The sequence below is a fragment of the Chrysochloris asiatica genome, unplaced genomic scaffold (assembly GCF_000296735.1).
Source record: "Chrysochloris asiatica unplaced genomic scaffold, ChrAsi1.0 scaffold00020, whole genome shotgun sequence".
NCBI classification, from domain to species: Eukaryota; Metazoa; Chordata; class Mammalia; order Afrosoricida; family Chrysochloridae; genus Chrysochloris; species Chrysochloris asiatica.
Window position 1 is genome coordinate 13,406,748 of NW_006408538.1, and position 24,945 is coordinate 13,431,692.

At 49.9% G+C, this 24,945-nt stretch overlaps 1 protein-coding gene across 1 annotated transcript in view; it reads left to right on the forward strand.

Annotated features, from left to right (window-relative positions):
- The first annotated feature begins 6,531 nt into the window (after positions 1–6,531).
- The window catches only part of COL13A1 (collagen, type XIII, alpha 1), a 198,700-nt gene continuing 180,286 nt past the window's right edge, over positions 6,532–24,945 (forward strand). The window contains exon 1 of the mRNA XM_006837462.1: positions 6,532–6,825. Coding sequence (XP_006837525.1) covers positions 6,532–6,825 — 294 coding nt within the window. The remainder of the gene's footprint in view (positions 6,826–24,945) is intronic.

Here is a 24,945-nt window from a genome sequence, read left to right on the forward strand (position 1 = left end):
CAGGGAATACTGGAAGGCAGAGCTGGGGGTAGACAGGACTGCAAGATCTCAGGAGCTGGGATGGTGAGGTTTCAGGAAGAGGGAGATCAGCATAGTCAAAGCCACGAGAGAAGTGCAGTTCACTCAGTAAAGCTGAACTTTGAGCGTTTGGTGTGGTTTTAAGGTGTAGCGAGCAGTTGGGTGAAGGGTGACCTTTCTGGAAGAAGATCCAGCATGAGCAAATGTGTGGAGACAAAAAAGCATAGAACATACTTTAGGAATAGTACAGACAGGCCACATAAATAAAGGACATTTTTTTTTAGCTTTCCATCTTGGTACCCACACTGCCTTTATCTTAGAGCCTAGCCAAGACCACAGATAGAAATAAAATTCTTTTGGGTGAGTACTGTAGTCTTTTGACCTTCTTAATACAAACAAGAAATTCTATTTCCTAGGAAATCATTCTGAACTAAACATCCATGCTCTTCTTCCTGGGAACCCCCAAAATACCTCCTGTGGCCTTTGAGTGGTTTTGAGGATTATTATAATTCTTCTTTCTGTGGCAGTTCTTTGTGAACTTGTTTTATCCCTGACCCACGGGCTTCTGGAATGTAGGGTCTTTATACCTCTTTGTTTCCAGCACCCACTCTACAAAGAGAATGGTGCAAGGTAAGTCTGGTTACACCCCAGCATTTGCCTATGGTAGAAAATGGCTTCTCCTGAAGACAAAATACTGCATGGAGGGATATCTGGGTATATCTGAGTGGATTTTGACTATGGCAAAGTAGAATTGTCAGTTAGCTGCACTGTGGTGGCTTGCGTGTTGCCATGATGTGAGGAGCTAAGCCACCGGTATTCTGAATACCAGCAGGGTCACCTATGGTGGACAGGTTTCAGCTGAGCTTCCAGACTAAGACAGACTCAGAAGAAGGAGAGGCAGATGACTTCCGAAAGTTTAGCCACAAAAACCTTATGAATAGCAGTGAAACACTGTCAGAGAGCAACAACATATTGACTATTGAAATATTATGAATAGCACCAGACAGCCGCAATGAGTTCAAGTGTAGCAGCTACTGTGAGGATGATGCAGGACTGGGCAGTGTTCATTCTGTTGTAGGGAGAGTCACTATGGGTTGGAACAGACTCAACAACACCTAACAAAGTAGAACTGAGGTCCATAGGGTTTTCACAGCTGTGATCTTGCAGGAAAACAGATGGCCAGGTCTTTCTAACAACATGCCTCTGGGTGAGTTTGAACCACCAACATTTCAGCTTGTAGAAAAGCACTTAACCATTTGTACCTCCCATGACCCTGCAACTCAGGCTACCACCTGCCTTTCACAAGCTGCTCTCCCCTGATATCAGTTGTGGAGAAATGGAGGCTAATTGTGACCCATTTACTTTTTCTTGGGATCAAAATTTCTTTCTGCTTCACAAGTAAGAGCCCAAAGACTGCTAACTTGCCACTAGTAGCTATGGACCCCTAAAGCAGGAAGTTGAGCCATTACCAGGCTCTGTGTTACTCACTTTACATACGTGGTTGTTGTTGTTAAGTGCCATCAAGCCAGTTCTAACTCATAGCAACCCTATATAGGGTTTCTAAGCAATGGCTGTGGACTTGGACCGCAGACCTTACAGTTAGCAGCCCAGTGCTTATCCTACACCACCACACCATAACTACATCTTCCCAAAACAAAGGTAGATATGTATCTTCAATACAAGCCCATTTTATAAATGAGAAAACTGAGCTCACGGATGTTAAGTAACTCCAACAGAACTGGGAATTATGAAGTTAAGTCAGAAAGCATTACTACAAAATCAAAGAAAACTTTATAATAAAATATCAAAATGTGAAGCTACTGCTCCTCCACATATCCTCCCTCTGGCGCCAGGGTTCCCGTCTCTCTTTAACCTTACTGTAGTGAAGTGCTGCGAAGTGGGTTCCAACTCATAGCCACTCTGTATAGAGTTTCCGAGGAGCGACTCCCATCAAACTACAGGTTAGCATCTTCGAGGGACTCAAATCACGTTCCTTTGAAACACTCTTTGAGTTTAGGGAACAAAAAGAAAAGTGAAAATACAAGATCAGTGCTGTAGGGCAGATGAGGTAAGGTTCCCCCATGAAGTTCATGTAGGACAGTCCTAGCTACCCTTGAAGAGTGAACAGGTGCATTGTCATGATGGGGGAAAAAATTCTTGGTACACCTCTTCTGGTCTTTCTCTGCAATACAGTTTTCAATTTTCTTATAACTTCTTCATAATAAACTCTCTGACCGTCCTGTGTCCTTAAAGAAAATCTATCACAATTACCTCTTTGTAATCCCAAAAAAACTATTGCCATAACCTTCTGAGAGACATGTTTCAGCATATTTTGTTTGGAATAAATCTGTACATGTATGAACTGAAACCCTAGTAGTAATACTTTTTGACTTACTTTTGTATGCCTGGGTTTCTTTGATTTTGGAGTCCCTGGGTGGCACTAACCAAAAGGTTGGGGGTTCAAGTACACCCAGAGGTGCCTCAGAAGGTCTGGCAATCTACTTCCCAGAAAATTCAGCCATTGAAAACACTGTGGAGCACAGTTCTAGTCTGACTCACATGGGGTCACCATGAGTTGGAAGCTATTCAGTGGCAATCGGTTTGGCTCCTTGATTCTAAAGTCAGCTGCCGGTAACTCCCCTTCTCCACCCGGCAACGCCCTGGGTTTGGAGATTAATTTTTGAGGTTGAGACCCTGACTCCATTTCTTGAGTCAGCACTACACCGTCTCCTTCAGCTCCAAGTCACTGAGAACACTCCAGCCACTCACCTTTTAGACTTCAGTGCCTGAGCTTTCCCGATACCCTCTAAAGTCCTGAAAAGAAAAAGATTCACTTGAGGAATACTGAAGGAATAAAACGAACCCCCAAATTCTCTTTCACACCAGCTAACCTAGGGGGAGGGGGAAGACCTGGTGTGGCGCTGTGGGTGAATGCGTTGGACTGCAAAGTCAGTTTGAACCGCAAGATCGGCGGTTCAGGTTCACCAGACGCACCTCGGAAACCCTATACAGGGTCGCTGTATATGGGTTGGAACGGACTCGATGGCACGTAACAACAACCTGGGAGGTAGGACAGAATGAAAGTGCTGTTGTTGTCACGTGCCATCGAATCGATTTCAGTTAACAGCAACCCTATATAGGGTTTCCAAGGAGCAACTGATAGGTTTGAACAATCAACCGTGTGGTTAGTAGTACAGTGCTTTATTCTAAAGCAAAAAGGAATCTAAATCCTTGAATCCGCGGACCAGTTCCTATAGTGCAGAAACTCTCCTGCGCCCCCTGGTGGTGTTTAACACCACCGTGTTCTCTCAGGTATGATTGGTGGTGGTGGTTATGTGCCATGGAGTCGACCCTGTAAAGGAGCTCTGGTACCGTAGTGGTTAGGAATGGCATTGAGAACTGCAAAGTCAGCAGTTCCAAACCACCAACTGGGTTTCCAAGGAGTGGCTGGTGGATTTAAACTACTAACCTTGCAGTTCAAACAGACCTTGCTTATCCTACAGTGCCACTGTTGTACAAATTCAGTAAGGAATCTGGTGGTGCAGTGGGTTAGTACTGTGTTGCTAACCACAGGAGTCCTGATGTGGCACTGTAGGATAAGCACTGGACTGCTAACTGCAAGGTTGGCAGTTCCTTGGAAACTGTATACAGGGTTGTTATGAGTTGGAACTAATTCGACGGCAGTTAACAGCAACACGTTGCAAACTTAATTAGGGGCCCTGATGACATTGTGGGTTAAGCATTGGGCTACTAACCACAAGGTTGGTGGTTCAAACCCACCAGCCGCTCCTCGAGGAAAAGATGAGATGGCTTTTCTTGGAAGGTTTACAGTCTCAGAAACTCTAAGGAACAGTTCTGTATCCAACAGGGTCACTATGAGTCAGAATCGATTCAATGGCTGTAGATTTACAAACATCCATTTACACACCCAACGGATGTGTCCCAATACTGCATTATATATACGTATTAAGCTCCACCAGATCAAATATAAGGAGTCCTGTTATGGCGCTGTAAGATAAGCACTGGACAGTTAACTGCAAGGTCAGTGGTTCATACCTACCAGCCACTCCTTGGAAACCCTATCCAGGGTCTCTGAGTCAGAACCAATTCGATGACAGGTAACAACAACAGGTCAATATGAAAGCTTGTGCTGAATGCTTTTTTTAATCACCACAACCACCTCCATTTCCCTTGCCTGAGGTTCCTGAGAGGTAGCTTCCCCTAAAAACTTAATCCCACCTCCTCACTTGCAGGAATGTCAAGAGGTGTAAGCAGATAAGGTCTCCTGGGATAAATGTGTTACTTAAAGTAAGGGAGGTGACAAGAGAAGAGAGGGGTTGAGAGGAAACTGCAGATGCCTCCAGGCCAACAGCTTCTGTCTACTGAAGACTGAACAGTAGGAGAGAGAAATAAGGGCTATTGCAAGATGGAGGAGATGGGGGGAGCTGCTTAGTTTTCAAGGGATAGTTGAGGCATGCTGGTCCAACAGCAGAAGAATGGAATTGGTCTCAGATGAGCATCATGACCCTCACAGGTACCATCTCTCAGATAGCCTGGAATAAACCCTTTTGCTCAGTTTAAGTCTCCTTGGAGGCCAGGATGGCCAAATTTCGTCTCTCATACTTTGGACATATTGTCAGGAGGGACCAGTCGCTGGAGAAGGATATTATGTTTGGTAAGGTGGAGGGTCAGAGATGAATTGGCAAAGTGGCGGCATCATTGGGCTCAAGTGTGGCAACAATTATGAGGTTGGCCCAGGATCGGGCAGTGTTTCGTTCTGTTGTGCATAAGGTCACTATTCAACTTGATGGCACTTAACAACAACACCTTGTTTTATAGCACTGGTATTATAGTGGGTTATGTATGAGTTGGGCTGCTAACCAGAAGGTCAGCATTTCAAATCAACCAGCCACTCTGAGGGAGAAAGATGAGGCTTTCTGTTCCACTAAAGATTTGGTGGCTGTGTGCCGTGGAGTTAATTCCGATTCATAGCAACCCTGTACAAAGTTTCCAAGGCTGTCAATCTTTACCAGAGCAGAACGCCTCATCTTTCTCTGGCCGAACAGCTGGTAGTTTCGAACTGCTGGCCTTGCGGTTCACAGTCCGATTCGTAACCACTACGCTACAGCCTTGAAAACCCTATACAGAGTCGCTATTTCGCTGAGTTGGAACCGACTCTACAGCACCTTGTTATAAAAGCCCTGGTAGCGCAGAGGATTAAGCATTGTGCTACTAATCCTAAAGTCAGTGGTTGAAGCTCACCAGCCACTCCGAGGGATAAAGATTTACAGTCCCGGAAAACTGAAGGAACAATGCTATTCTGTTCCCTAGGGTAGCTATGAGTCAGAATCAACTTGAGGGTACTGGGTGGGTGGGTACCTTGTGTCTTGGTCGTGAAAATCTGACACTTTGCAATTCTGCTGACTCTCCAACCTGAATTAAAAGGTGTGACTGGAAAGGTGAGCCCATTCTGGGCGCAGGCCACTACAGGACGCAAACCTCAACTTGGAGGCGCACCGGAAGGAAGGGATGAAAGGTTAGGGGTGGGAGGGTCCAGGGCTGCTGAACAGATTCAAATCAGCGTGCTCAGGACTTGGAGCCCCATTCAGATACCCTGACAGTAACTCAGCGGGCTCCTGGAGGGTCCCCAAGACTGACTTTGCCAACCGAAAACGGAGCGATGCCCGGCTCCATGGTTTAGCAGAAGGCCAAAAGGGCCATCGTAGTGAATCCGGGGAAAGAGAGAGCTCTGCGAACCCCAGCTCCAGTCCACACCCCCCTTCCTGCCTATAAATAACCCCAGTGTCACTTCAAAGGGGACTGGGAGTGCGGGAGAGGGGCTCCAGGGGCCAGTGGGCTGGGGCCGCTGGGCATGCACACCACGCCCCCCACCCCGGGCGAGTTTGCATAAATAAACAAATCCAGGCAGTCAGCCCTGCAGGAGGTGGAGAGGAGGAGGGGGGCGGGAGACATTAGTTTGGGAAGTAGCACGGATTGCTCATCCGATCCGTGCAGCCGCGGCCAGTGTGTCAAGTTACAGAGACGCCGGAATCGGCCCCAGCTCTCCTCCGCAGCGGCCACGACCCACCTCTGCCCATGGGGCTCTCCATGTGCGCCCTGACGCTCCGGGACTGAAACTGCCTCACCAGCGAGACGCGAGACACCAACAAGGACCGACAGCGCGGAACCAGCTTAAGAACTCTGCGAGTGCTTGAAGGGAAAGACCTGGCGGAGAGGAGAGCCGGCTAGAGTGCTCCAGTTTTTCCTGGACTTGGAACGTTCGTCCAAGAAACGTTTTCCCACCTTGGTGTACCCTCGGTTACTGCTGGTGTGTCTTCGCCCTTTGCCCCACTGCTGCTGACTTCTAAGCCTATCGGGCCACGAGCAAAGGAAAGGGACATTTTCTAGCGACACAGCCCTTTCTGGCGCGCAGTCGGGGTCGCGCCTTTGGGCAGCGGCTCGCGCCTTTATTTATTCTATTTATTTATTTATTGGTTCACAAGACGCCAGAGGATGGTGGCTGAGCGAGCCCACAAAACGGCAGCCGCCGGTGCCCGCGGCCCTGGGGAGCTGGGCGCGCCCGGGATGGTGGTGCCGGCGGCTGCGCCGACCGAGCGCTGCGCGCGGCTGCCGAACCCGGGGTCTTGCGGGCTGCTTGCGCTAGTTCTCTGCTCGCTGGCACTCAGCCTGCTTGCCCACTTTCGGACGGCGGAGCTGCAGGCCCGGGTGCTGCGCCTGGAAGCCGAGAGCAGGGAGCAGCACATGGAGACGGCTATTTTGGGACGAGTCACCCAACTGCTGGACGAGGTCTGTGTTCTTTGTTGCTGACTTGTATCCCTCCCCGCGGCGCCCCCTCGCGCAGCCTTCAAACTCTTGACCAGCCCTTGCCGGTGGGCGCTCGCTCTCCGTTCCGCCTTGTGCGCCTCGGGCTCGCGCCGGTAGTCTGTGGGAGGGCGGAGAGGCAGAAACCGACGTGACCCTGTCCGGGACCTAGAGGACTAGGAGGCCTGTGCGTGGGCCCCCCGCCCCCGACTCCGGGTCCTGGCCGGCGCCGCTGCGTCCCACCCTGGGCTCGCGGGGCAGGTGGAGGGAGGCTGGGCGTGCGGGGGCGGACCAGTAACTCTTCTCAGGCGGGACCTTGGTGGTATGAGAACGGCCCCGCGCCCACGCGGCGGGAAGCGTGCTCCGCCGCCTGCTCCTTCCCCTCCACACTCGGGGTCGGCGCCGCCTGACTTCTATGGCTAAGGCCACTTTCTGTTGGGAAGAGGGAGTTGAGGGAATGAGTCATCCAAGGTGCTGGGGAGGGGTGGAACTTAGTGCAGAGAGGGAATCCTTGTAGGGGTGATGGTGTCCAAGTCCCAGCTCGCTGCTTCAAGCCTATAGGGCCCAGGTGTGTGTCCTCTTGGTTTTGCTGGCCCATGATCTAGCTCTTCGTACCCTCTTGTTCCTAAGCCAGGTTTCTTAGCCTGGGGCCCCTGAATGGTCGCCAACATTTTGTGTCTCTGTATATGTTGTTACATGCCGTGGAATCGGTTCCGACTCATAGCGACCCTGTACAGGGTTTCCAAGGCTGTAAATCTTTACGGGAGCAGAAAGCCTCGTCTTTCTCCCGCGGAACAGCTGGTAGTCTCGAACTGCTGGCATTGCGGCTCACAGCCTGATTCGTAACCACTACGCTACCAGAGCTCCTTATGTATATATGTATGCTGAATTTTCTCTCATTCCCAAAGTGGCCTGGATTAAAAGCCCCTGCCTTAAATTTTAGGCGTCCTGGTGGCGCAGTAGCTAAAATGCTTAGCTGCAAACTCAAAGGTGGGAAAACGATTTGGCATCATTTAATATGTGAGTCTTAAGCTTTCAGAAACATTCAGAATGTCTCAAGCAGTCTTTGGATATATTTAAAAAAAAAAAATTATCTCTTCTGGGAGAGTGCAGTACCTCTGTAGGATAAGCACTGAACTTTTAACCACACGTTAGTGGTTCAAACCCAACAGCCCCTCCAAGGGAGAAAGATTTACAGCCAAGTTGGCTATGAGTCAGAAGGGACTTGAGAAGAATGGAAAACAGCAACCTTCCCCTGAAAAGGAGGGCTATGCTGTCTTGCTGGTGCCAGCGAGGAGAAGCTGGTCAGTGCAAGGGTGAAGACTGGAGGTTCATGAGCATCTGGGAGCACAGGTGAAGTGGAAGATGGCAGGTGAGGGCTCCAGCGATCTGCCAAGAAGTCTGTGGAGTATGTCTGTGGGGAAGACATGGGAGGAGAAGGTCTGCTTAGCAGGAGGTGGTGTGGAACAGTGAAGAGCAGCATGATGGAGCCCAGCACGCCTAACTTTTCATCCTCATCTTACTACTTAGAAGCTCTGCAACTTGGGTCAGCTCTCTGACCCCTCTGCATCCGTACAACGGTGATGCTGATGGAAGGCTGAGTGCCCAGCCTGTGAAAGTGGAGAGGTGCTTTCTTCCCTGCAGCCGACTCCTCTCAGGTGCTTCTGCCAGGCAGTTCTAGAGAGTGGTCCCAGACAGGGAGGTCACAGTACACAGAGGGAGGGTGGTTAGAAGGCTGGTGTTACTGGCATACCCAGAACTGTTGCTTTCAGCTCATTCCCACGCCCTGCCAGGCCCCAGGGAATTCAGAGGACTCTGTCAGGCTGCCCATAGCTGGGCCCCTGGACCTCAGCACTGTGAGCCAGCAGCCTTCCCAGAGGGCTGACACTCCACATGGGCCTGGGGGGCTCAGTTAGGTATCTGACTGCTGTGGGGTAAGCACCTGACCTTGGGGGTTTAGCTCAGTTCTCTCTGCACCCCCAACTGGGGCATGGGCAGAACACACCTCAGTCCTTCCCCAGGGCTAAGGTGATGCATGCTCTTAGGACCTTGGGGCTGACAGTTAGTTGTATCTTTCATACTGATTCCACCTCTCCAAACTGCAGCGTCATTTTTACCACTACTGACTGCTAGAATTCATACCCACCTGATCTGAATTACCCCAGAGAGTATCTGGACTGATACTCCTTCTTAAAGAGGGGAAAATTGAGGCCCAGAGAAGGGCAGTAGGTTATCTAGAAGAGCACAGCAAGTTCATGGCAGATCAATACCTGATCCAACACGAAATGCTCTTTCCTGTGGACTGCCACCTTCCTTTGTGCATTCATTCATTCAGTAAATGTTTCCTGAGAGCTAGCTGTGGGCCAGTTATTGTGAGCTACACTCTTCTGCCCTTCCTACATGGACAGATGACTAGGAACACAGAGAATAAGATGGGCAGTGACCATGTCCTCTGAAAAATGATCCAATAACGGAAGTAGAGGGGCCTGGGGAAATAGTACATGCAACGTAGAAGGTCTAATGGTGGGGTGAAGGTGGCAGCAATCGTGGCGGACTTCCCAGAGAAGTGATTTTTAAGCTAAGACCTAAAGGTTGAATAGGAGTTTACTGGGCAAAAAGGGTGAAAGAGCAAAGGAAACCACTTCTGGAAGCTGGAGACTAGGTGAAGGGGGTTGCCTTGGAGAACTGAGGGGAGTCCTGGACGCTGGAGGGCTGGGAGGATGTGGGGATAGGAGATGTGGCTGAAGAAAGAGAGGCAGCCCCGATCAGGAGGGGCATTGGAGATCTATGTAAGAGTGGTCGGAAATCATTGAAGGGTTTTGAGGAAGGCAGTTGTTGTTAAGTACCGTAGAGTTGGTTCTGACTCATAGTGATCCCGTACAGGGTTTCTGAGGCTGTAAATCTTTACAGGACCAGAAAGCCTCATCTTTCTCCCGTGGAACAGCTGATGGTTTCGAACTGCTGACCTTGAGGTTAGCAGCCCGATTCGTAACTTCTACTCTACCAGAGCAGTTAGGTCCCTAGAAGGAGGCCAGCCAGAGGGGACTGTGATGTTGGCTGGGGTAGAAGCAGGGACAGACAGCAGTGGCTACAGTCATGGGGCCTGAGGACAGTCAGAGGAGGAGGTAGGACCAGAGGGACGGACCTGGTCTGTCACCTGGTCTGTCGGCTGGGTGGCCCTAACGCATCTCCTGGGAGGGACGGCTCTCAGACTGCACTGTCCAGTAATGTGATCCCTTTTCACACACAATTGCTTGTCTTTAAGTTAATTAAATGTAGATTATTTAAATAAATAAAATGTAAAATTCAGTCCCACTAGGAGTCCTGGTATGGCGCTGTGGGTTAATGCGCCAGACTGCAAAACTGTTTGAACTGCAAGGTCGGTGGTTCAAGCTCACTAGCTGCTCCTATACAGGGTCGTTATGGGTTGGAGCTGACTTGATGACACTTAACAACAACAACAACAACAACAAAAAGGCACATTTTAGAGTCCTGGCCTGGTGCTATAGATAAGCATTTAACTGCTAACCATAGATGAACAGTTCAAACCCACCAGCAGTTAAAACCCACTTCTCGGGAATCCTATTCAGGGTCACTGTGATGGCACTTCACAACAATAAAAAAGCACATTTCAAATGAGCTCGTGGCTCCTATACTAGGCAGTAGAGATACAGAACTGTGTGCATCATCATAGAGTTCTATTGGATATAGGCAGCATCAGACCTGCAAAGGTGACGTTAGGGCACCCACCCTAGGCCTTTCCTATCCTAGGCATGCCTTCCCAGATCTGAATAAAAGGCCAAGGAGAAGGATGGGGGCACAAAGAGGGGCCATCAGGGGTGGGTAGAAAATCTCTGAGTGAGGAAGGGGAAGGGCAGAGAGAAGAGAGAGGGGGAAATCAGTTAGAAAACAATTCTAAAATGGGTGTGTCCTGGGGTCTCTGCCCTCAAGGGTCAGACAAGCATTAGTGAGCTGAAGGCTTTGCCTCCTTCCAGGCATGTGGTTTTAGGCAAGCCACTTCCCCCCACCCCAAAACCTCATCTTTCCTCCTCTGTTAACTGCAGACCCTCCTTCTCTGGGGCTTACTGTGAGACCCTCAGCAGATGGCAGGTGGGAAAATGTACTGTTAGTACTAAAGAATGCCACAGCCCAAGGCCATGCTTAGAACCAAACAAGTGTATAGTGAGGGTTCCCAGGGACCTGGGCTGGGTGGGCATTCCCTCTTGGGGTAGGAGACCTGAGCCACTCCCTAAAGGATGGGATGGGCAGTCCCCGAGATGCCCACAGCCTGTGGATGGCCCAGAGGCTGGAATCCCAGCCCACCTACAAGTTCCCTCTCCCAGTTGACAGGCAGTGAGTGTATGTCTGTGAGGTAGGAAATAGAGCTGGCAGAGCCCCGGAGGCTAAGGGGACTACTAAGAGAGGGGCTTGGGAAGAGGAGAGCCCAGGCAGAGATGAACACAAGTCCCAGATCCAGATCCGGGACAAAGCCACTGGGAAGAAGGTGGGGGGGTGGCTCTGAGTGTGGTGCCCAGGCCTTGGACCCCATCTCTCCCTCCACCAGCACCTCTTTCCTAATCTGGGACCCTTAATGAGCCGTCCAGCTGCCTGTTGTTTGGGTTACTTGCTGTGGAGAAATAAACTGATTACCCCAACTGGAGGAACTCAGATGTCACCTCGAAATGGCAGTGGGTGTGGAGTGACGGAGGTGGGAGTAGAATTTAAAATAGTCAAACGCATTCTGTGGGCCAAGGGGAAGTAAAAGGCATCCACAGCCGCCTTGAAGGTGGATTTGAAGGATACTGGGCAGACACAAAACTAATTCAGTTGCCATCAAGTGGATTCTAACTCATAGTGACCACATGTGTGCAATGTAGGATTTTCAACGACTGTGATCTTTTGGAAGAAGACTGCCAAGGCTTTCTTTCCAAGTGTTTCTAAGTGGGTTCAAACCACCAACCTTGCAATGCTTAACTGTTTGCACTATCCAGGGACCCCAGGTGGATCTTGTTGGTGTTAAGTGCAGTTGAGTCAGGGCTAGAATCCCAGCCTCCTGTAGCATCTCTCCATTACACCGTACCTTCTTTCCAGACAACTAACCAGGTCAGGGGAGTCCTAGTGTGGCGCTGTAGGATAAGCACTGGACTGTAAGGTTGGTTTGAATAGCAAGGTTGGCAGTTCAGACTCACCAGCTACTTGCTCCTCAGAAACCCTGTATAAAGTTGCCAAGAGTTGGAACTGACTCGGTGGCACCTAACAACAACCAGGTCAGTGGTGGCAAGTATATGCTCCATCCCCCATTGCGGGGCCCTCAGCAGACATTACTAATCAGTTACAGCATGCTTTCTCATGGAGCATGAGTACAGTCTCAGAATCCTTTTCGGCCTAGGAAGCTACTGCCAACATAGTGAGAGTTGGTGTACAAGATGAAAAGCTGTTTGGTGATCCTGATTAGTACGTTTTGGTTTGTTGTGGCTTTTTGGTTTTTTACACATCTTCTTGTTTGGGTTGTTGCTGTTAAGTGCCATGGTGTTGGTGCCAACTCATAGCGACCCCTGTATAGTGTTTCCCAGGAGCAGCTGGTGAGTTTGAACTGCCATCTAGTGCTTATCCCACCGCAACAAGCCAGGACTCCTTTACACATATGATGCTGTTATTAAGTGCGATCAAGTCTATTCTGACTCATAGCATCCCTGTATTAGGTTTCCGAAGAGCAGCTGAAGGATTTGAACTACCGACCTTGTGATTCACAGTCCAGTGCTGATCCGCACCAGAAGTCCTTGCACACATACAGAGCAGTATTTATTATAGATAAAGTCAGGGAGAATTGTTATAGCTTTACAGTATGTACAGAAGCCTTGTAACTGATTGCTAGAAACTAGTCAGGGAGGTCTTGTCAAATAGTTTAATTTCACTGGAAAATCATCTGAGAAACAAAAACAAACCCACCATCTGCCTTAAGCACAGTTTCACAATTTTGAGTACTCCCAAAAGGATGCCTTTCCCCCCTCATCCCTTGCCTTGTGCTAATGCCCTCCAAAAAACCTATTCCGACCACTCCAACCCAAAGTGGGCTCTCTCCTTGCTCTGACTTGCTGGAGCATTTCCTGGCTGTGCTGGACACTTAGCTCAAAGAGGCACATTACAGGGCCACCACGACAAACACCACTAATCACCCAATGACATTGTGTAACGGAGCATGATTTTTTTTTTTAAATCTTTGTTGTTAACTTTTACTGTGAGTTGAGTGAAGGTTTACAGAACAGATCACTTTTCCATTAAACAATGCATACACATTTTGTTTCATGTTACTGGTTGTAATCTTCACATTGTAACATCACCCCTAGTTACTCCCTGGGTTTCCTGTTTCCATTCTTCCTTCTTTCCTAACCCTACCAAACTGTGTCCCTGGTTATATGTTGTATTGTTGATCTTAAATGGTTGGTTATTCTAAAGTGCTTGAGTCTTGGGCAAGAGTTTTTATACAGGCCTCATTTCCAGTTCCATTGGCTCATCTTTGCCCTTGCTTTCCGCTTTTCCTCTCTCACCTCCTTCTGTCTTGCTGTATTAGGTGTGGCTGGCTGGCTGGCTGTCAGTCACCTGGATTCTTCTTTTGGAGCAAGATAAGGTGAAAGTGTCCGGAAGTAACTCAACATTGTGAAGTTACTCTCCCCTCCTCAGATCTTACCATTTCTGCGTGCCTTCAAAGACCTGCCCCAGGACTAGTGACCCACTGGCTGCGTCAAAATCACCTGCTAAACTTTTAAAACCACCAAGGCATCAACCCTGCCCGGCGCCCTGGGTGGGAATTGCTGTGGGTAGGTCTGGCTGTGGGGTGTTTGACCAGCTCTGTGCAATCCCTGAGAAAGAGAGGGAGGGATTGCTCCGTGCCCCAGTGCCTGGCACATCCAGGGCTATTAGCCCAAACCCTTGGCCTGGCACCCCAGCAGATGAAGAGGCTGATAATGGTGACAGGAATGAGGGTCACAGTGAGCAGTCCATAAAAATCCTCTGTGAAATCAGCAAATCAACTGAGGTTTGCCAGGCCGGACGGGAGGAAAGGAAGGCTCAGGAGAAGCCTCATGAATCCTGCTATCTCTTACAACTGAGTTCTGCCTCTCCTAAAGGTTGCTTGTAAAGAAAGAAGTAAGTAGATTCCTTAAAGGGAAACTGAGGCCTGAGTCTGGGGCAGGACAGGGAGGACAGGGACAGACTGGAGGTCTGGCACTCTCGGGTTCTGTGTGGGCCGCCAGGCAGCCCTACGCTGGAATTCCCCCTACTCCCATCTGGACTGCTCTGTTACAGGCCCTTGGGTGGGAGATGCCCTGGTGATACGCTCGGTGACAGAAAGGGTGGACATGCTGTGGGCCTTCAAAAGGCAAGGGCCAGCCGAGTACAAAGGGACAGAACTGCCTATGTGAGAGGCTAGGCCTGGCGTTTGAGGGGGACACTGAGCCCCAGCAGGGCATGGCTATAGAACATGGCACCCACGCCAAGCATCGAAATTGTGCCTCTGATACCCATCTTTTAGATAACTTTCCAATGTCTGTCAAAAATGCAAGCCAAGCTCATTCATCTTTTACTTAACACGTTATGACTTCTGAGAGATGCTGTAGGATAAGCATTGGGCTGCTAACTGAAAGGTGGATGGTTCTAACCCACCACCCTCTCCTGGGGAACCTTATACAGGGTTGCTGTGAATCAGAACTGGCTCGATGGCACTTAACAATAAGAAGAAGAAAATACCAACTGCACTTTCCTCACTTTCAATGATGAAAATTGGTCTAGGTGTGCACAAAGCTATTTTTTATTTCTCAGTTTCTTCTCTTTCTACACTCAGCACAGTCTGCCTTGACCCATGGAGGCTCTCAGACACTATGAGCTCTCACAGTTGGCTGTGGGAACTATGATGGTGAAGTTGCCCAGAACCTGGGCAGATTGCCACACCTTAGATACACCTCTGACCCCGTCTCTCTGGCTGGGGACTCTTGTGGATTTTTTTAAATATCAGCCTGGAGTCCACATGAGGCCCACATGGGCTGGGCCTCAGCTGCTCACCAGCCCCTTAGGTCATCTCCCTCCCTCCCACAGTCTCACTGGCTTCCCTTGTTGTTGCTGTTGTTAAGTGCTATTGAGTCAGTTCGAACTCAAAGTGACCCTGTATAGGTTTCCAAGAAATGGCTGGTGGATTTGAACTGCCAACCTTACAATTCAAGCTTATCCTTCAGTGCCACACGAGTTTCCCTTTGTTGTTGTTAAGTCCCGTGGAGTTGATTACGACCCATAGCGACCCTCTATAGGATTTCTGAGGAGCAGCTGGTGAGCTTGAACTGCCAACCTTGCTGTTCAGAGCAACTTTGCAGTCCAGCACATTAACCCACAGTGCCACGCCAGGATTCCCCGACTTCCCCTTACTCAGGTCTTATCTTCTCCTCTCCTTGCTCCCCCTCCAGGCAGGCTCATTCTTATCTGTCCCTTCAATTAAAGGGCACATCTGCCCTGAAGAGGCTTTGCAGGGTCTGGGATTGTTCCATCAGAAGGGCCTGTCACCTGTGGATGTCCCCTGTCAAGGCTCCTGTTAAGTCTGTACTTTGAGGTTTTTAACAAAGATGGGGGGAGAGTGGCTGTAGGGCAGGCCAAGGAGGGTGATTTCAGGCCAGGGAAGCAGAAGGGAGGCTGGGTTAAAGGGACATTTACTAGGGCTCACCCACCTCCCTGTGAGGTAATGCTTGAGATTTCCTGGAGATAGGGGCAGACTTGGTGATGTGGGGTGCTAGAGAGTGGTCCTGCAGCCACCACCATCTCCCCGCTCCATAGCATCAGAGTATAGGAAGCCCATAAACCCCCCACAGCATTCCTGGTGCTCAGGCTTGCACACCCTCAAGTGATGGGGAGCTCACTACCTTGGGGATGTAATGAGTGTGTTTGTCATCTCATTGGAGTTCCAGACCCATCTCAAAACCCACTCCACAACTCCTCCAGCATGTCTCGGAAACATCTCAGAGTATCTCATTTGAGCCAGAAGTCCGACCCTCTCCCAGGACCCCCTCCTTTGTCAATTTGCCAGCCTCCAGCCAGCCCTGTTTAGACACTACAGGTCAGGCCTTCTCAGCCTCCTGCAGACCTGTCCTCCTCTCTCCATCACCCCCCATCCTGAGCATCCCTGGGCTCTCCCCTGCTCACATCCACATTGCCTTGTTCATTCATCACCCTTACGGCAGCCAGAATGAGCTTTTGTTGTTGTTTGTTGTTTTCTTGTATTGTGGTAAAAATATATGTATGACACAACATTTGCCAAGTCATTGTTTCTCATGCGTACAACTCGGTGACATCAATTATATTCATCACATTGTGCAACCCTCCCCAATATCCACGGGCAGATTCCAGGGTGAGCTTTCAAAAAACCTAAATACAATCGTTCTGTCTCCCTACTTGAAACTCTTTAATGACTTTCCTTTGCTCTCAGGCCAAAGACCAAGTTTTTTTGGTTTTGTTTTTTACTGTCGCCCATGCGGCTTGCAAGGCCCGGCCTTTGCTGCCGTCCCCGCCTCCTGGCTCTTCCTCACTGTCTGCATCCAGCGTCCAGCCTCAGGTTTACACGCTGTCTTGTCTAAGAGAACAGACTGAAGACAGACCGCTGGGTTCAAGTCAACTCGGCTAGTTACTGACTGTGTGACCTTGGGCAAGTTGGTCGATGTTTCTGTCCCTTGGGTTGTCCCCCTCTGTAAAATGAAAAGAGACCCTGCCTCTTATTAATGTTGTTTCTAGAATTTGTTGTTGTTGTTATGTGCTGTCAAGTCGGTTCCGACCCATAGCGACCCTGTACAGGGTTTCCGAGGGTGTAAATCTTTACGGGAGTAGAATGCCTCATCTTTCTCCCGCGGAGCAGCTGGTAGTTTCGAACCGCTGACCTTAAGGTTCGCAGCCCGATTCGTAACCACTACGCTACCAGAGCTCCAGAATTAAAAGAGTTAAAACATGCAAATAACTTTAAGCAGTGCCTGGAGCATTAATAATAGGTATTTCAGGTTCTTTGAAAGAGCTAAGAAGGTATAGGCATAGAATGCAGTGGCCTGGGCTCCAGGCTCCGTGTTCTGGGTTCAGATCCTTCCTCCACTTTATGCCTTGGTGTAGGTTACTTCTCTCTCAATTTCCTCATTCATGAATGGTTTATTGTGGTAATGAGCTAATATGCACACTACACTAGGTGCAAGGTGCTATTGTGTTAGCTCTTAACCATGTCCCCTGTGCCTGGGGCCTCACCTGGGAAATTACTGCTCACCCCTGTCCTTCAAACCTGAGCTCAGTCCTCACTTCCTTCAGATGATCAGTAGGGTCTGCACGTGACTGGCTTCCCTTAGCTCTTATCACAGTGGCTTCTCATGTGATGTGTGTGGTTTGTAGACTGGCGTGCCCCTCCATCGGCAGTAAGTGCCATGGGGGCAGCCTTCATGTCTGCTTTGTATAAACATGAACTCAGCACTTTGAGAGCTCTGCCCGTAGTTAACCCATTTATGGAACAAAGAGGAGGGAAGAGGCTCCAACTACTATCCTAGGCCATCCCACGGTAGGGGACATGGCCTCATCCTGCTCCAGACCCCCAAGACCAGCTCCCACCTGCATCCACACAGTTCGGGCCGACCTCCATACTCCCCACAGGCAGCAGCAGGGCCTTAGGTTAGGTGGAAGGAAGGACTTCCTAACGGAAAAGTCACACGGGGGCATATATCTCTTCCCCTGATGTTTTCTGGACTGCAGAGCCTGGGGCTGCATCTGTCTATGTTCTGATGACAAGGGGCAGAGGCAGTCGGAAGCATCCGGTAGACCCTCGGGCCCCTGCTTCATGGCCCTGGGAGTCTGTGATCTGGCGCCAAGTCCCTTGCACAAAGAATGCATTGGAGGGAAGGGAGCTAGTTCCTCCCGCACCCCATGGCTCACCCTCCCATCCCCAGCAACCCAACCCGGCCCAGAGCAGAAAGGCCAGCTCAGTCCCAGACAGTGTGGGTTGGGCTCTTGATTTCCCCTGTTTTGATTTCACCCACTGAGTTGCCTGTGCTCTGGGGCATGTGGCCTGCCCCTTTAACAAGCCCATTCTGTGGGGCTAGCCCTGTCCTGTGGTCCCTGGGTTAGGCCCACCCAGAGCCAGCACTGAGCCACTCTCCTGCTTCTGTGCGTTTATTCCTGTTGGAATGGCCTCTCCCCCATCTCCACCTATCCCAGTTCTGCTAAGTCACCACCATCAAGTCAAGTCTGGTGCATAGTGACCCTCTATAGGGGTTCCAAGACTGTAAATCTCTACAGGAGCAGAGAACCTCATCTTCCTCCCCAGAGTGGATGGTGGGTTGACACCACCCACCTTGTAGTTAGCAGGCCAATGCCTAACCACCAGGGCTCCTGATTCTGCCAAAGTACAGCCCACATCCCACCTTCCTCTGAAACCTAGGGCTGAGTCCTAGAGCACAGCCCAAAAGTCAGCAGTTACCTACAAGTGCAAATCAAAGGCCCAGCACCCTGGCCCCTGGCCTAAAGGGCTGGCTCCTGTGACAGTTCTGAAGTAAAGACATAGAGAGAACTCTCAGAGACTGAATCGAAGCCCCACACTGTGCCAGGCATTGTTACCAGCATAGTATCTCAGGTGCCAGAGCTTTGCCTGGGGTGGTCATTTCCACAGACAACTCCTCCTCTCCATTTCTAATTCTCACGCAGGACCCTTCTTCAGTCTCCTTGCAGGAAGCGAGCTCTGTGTTTCTCAGGAGGGGAAGGGGTGGCAAGTACAGGAAAGTGGATCACCTGCCAGCAGTGGAGAAGACTCTAAGGCCAGGCCAGAAGAGCTAGGCCAGCCTCAGCAGGTGGGAAGAGGCCGGCCTGGCACAAGCGACAAGCAGCCTTCCACCTGGCCACTAAGGAAAGCAAGCTGACATAGCTGGTGGACATTCTTTTTCACACTTGAACACTTCTGTTGATTTTCTGTCTTGGTCTCATTTTATCCCTCCCAAGGTCCTATGTAGTCTGGGATTAACAAATATGGTGGTTGTGAGTCAGGATGCTAACCTTACGGTCAGCAGCTCAAAACTACCAGGTGTTCCGTGAGAGAAAGATGAGGCTTTCTGCTCCCGTAAAGATTTACAACCTTGGAAACCAGGGTCACTAGGAATCGGAACCTTGGAAACCAGGGTCACTAGGAATCGAAACTGGCTCCATGGCACACCACCACCACCACCATCCCCATCATATGGATGAAGAAACTGAGGCCTGGAGAGCTTTTTTACTCTTACATAATGAACAGTGGCTGAGCTGGGACTAGTGCTCATGCTCCTGATAGTCCCAGTTGTAGCTCAAGCCCTTCTCACACTGCAACCTCTGCACATAGAAGATGTTTCATCAGAGTTTGCGACCCTCTGTGTCAACGTAGGGTCATGGCTTCCACCCAGCCTCCAAGGTCAGGTGGGTTATGATGATGTGCTCCTTTGAATTTGTTCCGGTTCAGCTGCCCTTGTATAGGATTTTCAAGCAGCGTCAGATAGTTTTAAACTGCCAACCTTGTGGTTTGAAGTTCAGTGCTGATCCTACAGTGCCACACCAGGGTTATGAATGTTGTTGTTGTTAAGTGTTGTCAAGTCGGTGCCAACTCACAGAGTATAGAGTTTCTAAAGAGTTCAAACCGACCTTGCCATTCACTACATTATCCTGTAGCACCAAACCAGGGTGATGATATCATTGTTGTTATGTGCCATCAAATTGGTTCCGACTCATAGTGACCCGTATAGGGTTTCCAGTGAACCTCTGGTGGGTTTGAACTGCAAATCTTGTGGTTTGAAGCCCGGTTTGAAGCTGATCCTACAGCACCAAACCATGGAGTTATGATGTCATTGTTGTTGTTCAGTGCCATCGACCCGGCTCCCACCCATAGCGATCCTGTGTAGGGTGTCTGAGGAATGCCTGGTGTCCAGGAGTTGTAAACTAACAACATTAAAACTTGAACGTTAAATGACTTGTGTCACTTAGCAATGTACCTGATGAGAAGGGTAGCTGTTGTGATCAAATGTCAACCACTGTTTTGTAATTGTCCCCAACATTGAGAAACACTTCATGGTTTGAAAAGCACCTTCATCGACATTCTGTTCACCCCCCACAGTAGCACTTAGGAGGTTGGCAGGCAGGTAAGAGTCCCATTTGCAGGTGAGGAAATGATTCCCTCTGAGGTGCGGGGAGGTGTCAAGTTCAACACTCACCTGGCCCCACTCCTGGGCTATCTCCTGGATACCACAATTTGAACACCCTCACACACCCACCGCAACACAGATGCACACTACAGAGGCCTTGTATTCATTAGCTGGGCTCTTCAGGATCCTAGGGACTGAGGCATGGGAGGGAGTGGTCCCTGAACCCGTCCCTGGCCTAGCCCCATTCTCTGGAGGAGTGATAGTCACCTGGCATTTTCCCTTTGATACTGATGCAGACATTTTAATAGCAGGTGATGGCTCTACTTTGTCCTGTGGGGCATTTCAGGAGGTCCTGTACCAGCAGGGGCCAAGCAGGAAGGCTTCTCTACTCAGGGCGCCTGGGGGGTCTATCCCAGGGCCTCTACCTGGGGCTAGCTCAGGCTTCTCCCAAGGGTCTCAAACTCAGATACCTCAGGGGCCCGTTGGAGACTATGGCCAAGGGCGAGTCCTGTAGTGGCCCAGACCTCTAAAAGGCAGCTACGACTCTGATTGCTACCAGGAGAAATGGCCCAAGTTGCTAGGGCCTCCCATGATGCAATCGAGACTGGGACCCAGAACTTCACGTGAAACCTCCCGATTTGTAGACAACCAATATCACTGAGCACCTGTTGTAGGCACTGGGGTCAGGCGGTAAATAAAGCAAACCAAACATAGTCCTGTGGAACTGTGTCCATTCTGGTTGTTAAGTGATGTCGAGCCAGTTCTGACTCATAGCGCCCTGAATAGGGTTTTTGAGGAGTACGTGGTAAGCTTGAACTACCAACCTTGCGGTTCAAACAGCTTTGCAGTCTGGTTCAAACCCATAGTGTAATACCAGGACTCCATTCTGGTGGTGGTGGTGTTGTTAAGTGCTACCGAGTCGGTTCCTACCTATAGCAACCCTGTGTACGGTTTCCAAGGAGCTGCTGGTGAGCTTGAACTGCCGACCTTGCAGTTCAAATGGCTTTGTAGTCTGGTGCATTAACCCACAGCCCCACACCAGGACTCCTTTCTTGGGGGAGGCAATAAATGAATATGCAAAAATAAAAATACTCTACCCAGAGAAACAGTGATGCCAAAGATGGAAGCAGAGATGATGACGTGGAGAGATGGAGTGGCTGGGGACTCTGGACCCAGAGAGGGAGAGGGGCTGTGCTGACAACTGCGGGGGCAGGCTTGCAGGGTATACCCTTTGGTTGGCTGATAATGCATGAAGGGGATTGTAACCATGGCAATGAAACGATATATGATAGGCTGAATGTAAAGCTAATGTTCTCCCATATAAACTATCACATAATAATCACAATAAAACATTTAAAAATAAATAAGTAAAAAGCCTAAGGAGAAATGAAAGCAGATACAGGGGAGAAAAAGCAGCTTATTAGTGGGGAAGGAAGGCCTCTCCAAGTGACCCAGGTAGCTGCTGGGGAAAGTACCCCTCAGGCAGAGGGATGAGCAGGTGCAAAGGCCCTGAGGTAGGAGAGTAACTGGCTGCTGTGGAAGCATGCGGGTGCCCTGCATGGTAGACAGAGTCTGTGAGGGGGATAGTGGCTGAAGTCCAAGGAGTGTGGAGGGACCAAAGCATGCAGGCCTTAGAGGCCAGAATAAGAAGTTTACTTTAAACAGGATTGCAGGCTTTTGAGTGGAGGAGTGAAGTGGTCTGCCTTAGTAATAGAATCACCCTGGTCTGAAGCAGCAGGACCCATTAGAAGGTAGTCACAGCCATGGGTCAGCAGAGGGGTCATGGGGCAGGTAATAGGAAGGGCTCAGGCCTTGGATGTGTCGGAAAGTGGAACCCTGGCTGATGGATGTGGAGAGAGAGAAAGAGAGGTGGTGATGATTTAAAAAAGAAATCAACATTGAGCTTGGCAAGAAAGCACACCTTTGCCTCAAATGCCTCCAGTGTCCTACCCTGTGTCCCTAGTGCAAATACCTCGCTCCTCTTTGAGTGCAAATATCTCGCTCCTCTTTGAGTGCAAATATCTCGCTCCTCTTCCAATGCTCCTGGCTCCTGGACTGGCCTTTCGATCCCAGGCCTCTCTGCTGAGCTGTAGAATCACTAGAATGGTCCCAGGTTCCTCAGTCCCAATTTGTTCCAAACCAACCTCATCCTCCTCCCCACAAGCTTGCTCTTGCCCGGTCTTGTCTCCACAGTGCCATCTCAGCAGTCCAAAGCAGAGCTTGGCTGTCATCCTGACACCTCTGGTCCCTCCCCCACATCCATCCTGTGCCCTGTCCATTCTTCCTGGTCATCTGCTTCTCCCCACCGACAGTGTTACGTGCCGTCAGGTCAGCGCTGACTCATGGTGACCCCTGTACAACAGAAGGAAGTGGTGTCCCGCCCGGCACCATCCACGTGACCCTGTTTGAATTCACTGTTGCTACCATTGTGTCGTGCCTTCCAGCCCAGGGCCCTCATCCTCTAGCACTATATGTTCTGATCCACAGGGTGCTCACTGGCCTTGCTTCCTAGTCTCTATGAGTCTGGAAGCTCTGCTGAAACCTGCCCACCGTGGGTGATGAACTCTGCTAACATTTGACATAGGAGAAGGCTAGCGTCCAGCAGTCCCTCTATCACACTGCCCTGTTTACAGCCCAGACTACCACGTCTTGCCATTAGACGCATGACTGCAACAGCCCCCAAAGTAGAGCCCCAGCCTTCAACTTTCTCACTCTTCTGGTCTGTTCTCAGCACACTGTAGGAGTGTCCTTTGTACAACCCAAATCTGACCACTTGCTTCCTCTGCTTAAGACCCTTGGGAGGCTCCTCCTTCCCTGACAGACTCCTTACCTGGGTACACAGGCCCCATTGGGACCTTGTTGGCACTCACTTTATCTCCCACTCAACATGCAGGCAGACCTGGACACATGTGATGTCTCAGGCCTCTATTGGCAGCTGTCTTGTTCTCTATTTTGCACAGTCTGGTGATTAATAGGATCCCAGTCCCTGTTGGATTGATTGAACAAGTGCAATGATCTGGGAATTGGAGCACCTGAAATTCAGGTGCCCCGTGGCTTATTTGGTTGGGCAATTCTCATTGTCTTTCTGGGTTTCCATCTTTTTAACTGTAAAATGGAGCTGATTTCTGACCTTCCTGTTGCACAGGGCAGTGTTGACGGTCAGGTGAGGCTCAGAAAATGTGAAAGTCGCTTTCTCTGTCTTAAGTCAAAGACTCTGCAGCAGAGGTTTGTAGATCAGCATTGGGCAAACGGAGGAATTGAGCTGGAATGTAGGGATAACAGAGGCTTCAGCCATTCTATTGGGGACTCTCGAGCTGGGACGACCTTTCAGACTCCTCCTGAATTGAGACCAAGGGTCTGAGCCTTTGTACTCTGTCCTCTGTGACTGAGTCACCCCCAGGGAGCAAGTGCACCCTTGGTAGAGGCAGCGCCCCCTCTGAGAGCAGCTACAGGAGAGGGCGTGGTCATCAGCAGCCAGTACTCTCAGGAATGAGTGCCTGGACCCTGGAAGAGAGATGAGGATGCCGCACCCCAGCACCCACTGTGAGCTCACAAGCTATGTGCCTATGAATAGGCAAGTGGAAGTACCAGGCATCTGTGCCCATCGTTGCTCTCTGTTCCAGCTTGCTCATGTCACTCCAACCAGACTATGCTTTTTGCTTGCCTCAAACACTCCACATATACTCCTGACTCAGGGCCTTTGGGCTGCTGTTCCTTCTGCCAGGAACACTCTTCCTCCAGATGTCCTGACTGCCCTCAGCTCTTGGCTCAAGCATCCCCTCCACAGAGACGATCCCAGCTTAACCTTCCACCTTCCACCGCTCTTGGTCCTCTTGTCTGCTTTCTTTTTCTCCCCAGAACTTACCTGAATTATATCAAACATGTATTCATCTGCTATTTGAGTGTCTTCACCACTAGAAGGCAGCCCCAGGAGAGCAGGGGCCTCTTGTGGTGTCTTCTATCATAACGAATGCTATTATTGAATGAGTAACAACGCTTAACTAAAATGACGCAGACTCACCTGGCCTTAGCTTGGCCCGTTATTGGCTGAGCATCATTTAGTATCACACACCTATCACATGCCTGGTACAGCCAGGAATGAGTCCCTTGAAGAGCTCACAGGTGAATGATGGAAAAACGATGTGGGAATAAACATGTAGAGTCCCTTACCAGACAGTGTCATTCACAAGCCAGCTGTCATTTCACCAGCCTTTGTCCTGGGAGGTCAGTTCTTTGTCCAGTGACCATTCTGTGTCCAGTTGTGTAGCCTCAACATTTTTCCAAGCCTCTCCTTTCTTCATGAGGGTCTCCTCTTTAGGGTAATCCTCCTCTTCTTGTCTGCTTAGACCTCCAGACCCCATATGTTCTTAGAGCCCCCCCACCCTATCACTCTGCTCCATCACCCAGGAGCATTTGCACCCCCTTTCTCCAGCAGCATGGGGTAGACTTTTCATATCACAAAGTCTGAGTTCAGGTTCCAAATTCACTACATACAAGCTGTGTGACGTTTGGCAAATCACTCAACTTCTCTGAGGTTCGTATTAAGCCTGCCTGAGTTTGATTATGAAGCATATATGTGACTCTCTGCATACAAGCACACAGCTCATGGGGTTCAGCAGACATCAGAGCAATCAATCTGAATCTTCATAAAACTTCCCAATCAGATGTGACATCAAACCCCTCAACTTTTGTCCTGCAGCTTCCTTTACCTCTCTAGTGGCCCACCCTGAAAATTTGAATTATATGGTAGTGAGGAAGCCTATGCTAAAGAACTGCTTACAGGGACCAGACAACACGTCCTAGTAGGTTGAGATTGTCACTGGAGACTCCGGTGCACTCAGCCACCCCGCACAAGCCAGAGCACAGGTCCAGTGAGCAGATCTTCTAGTTTGTAAACAGAAGTGCAGATTCGCATGTGAAACCATCCACTTTTTTTTTTTTT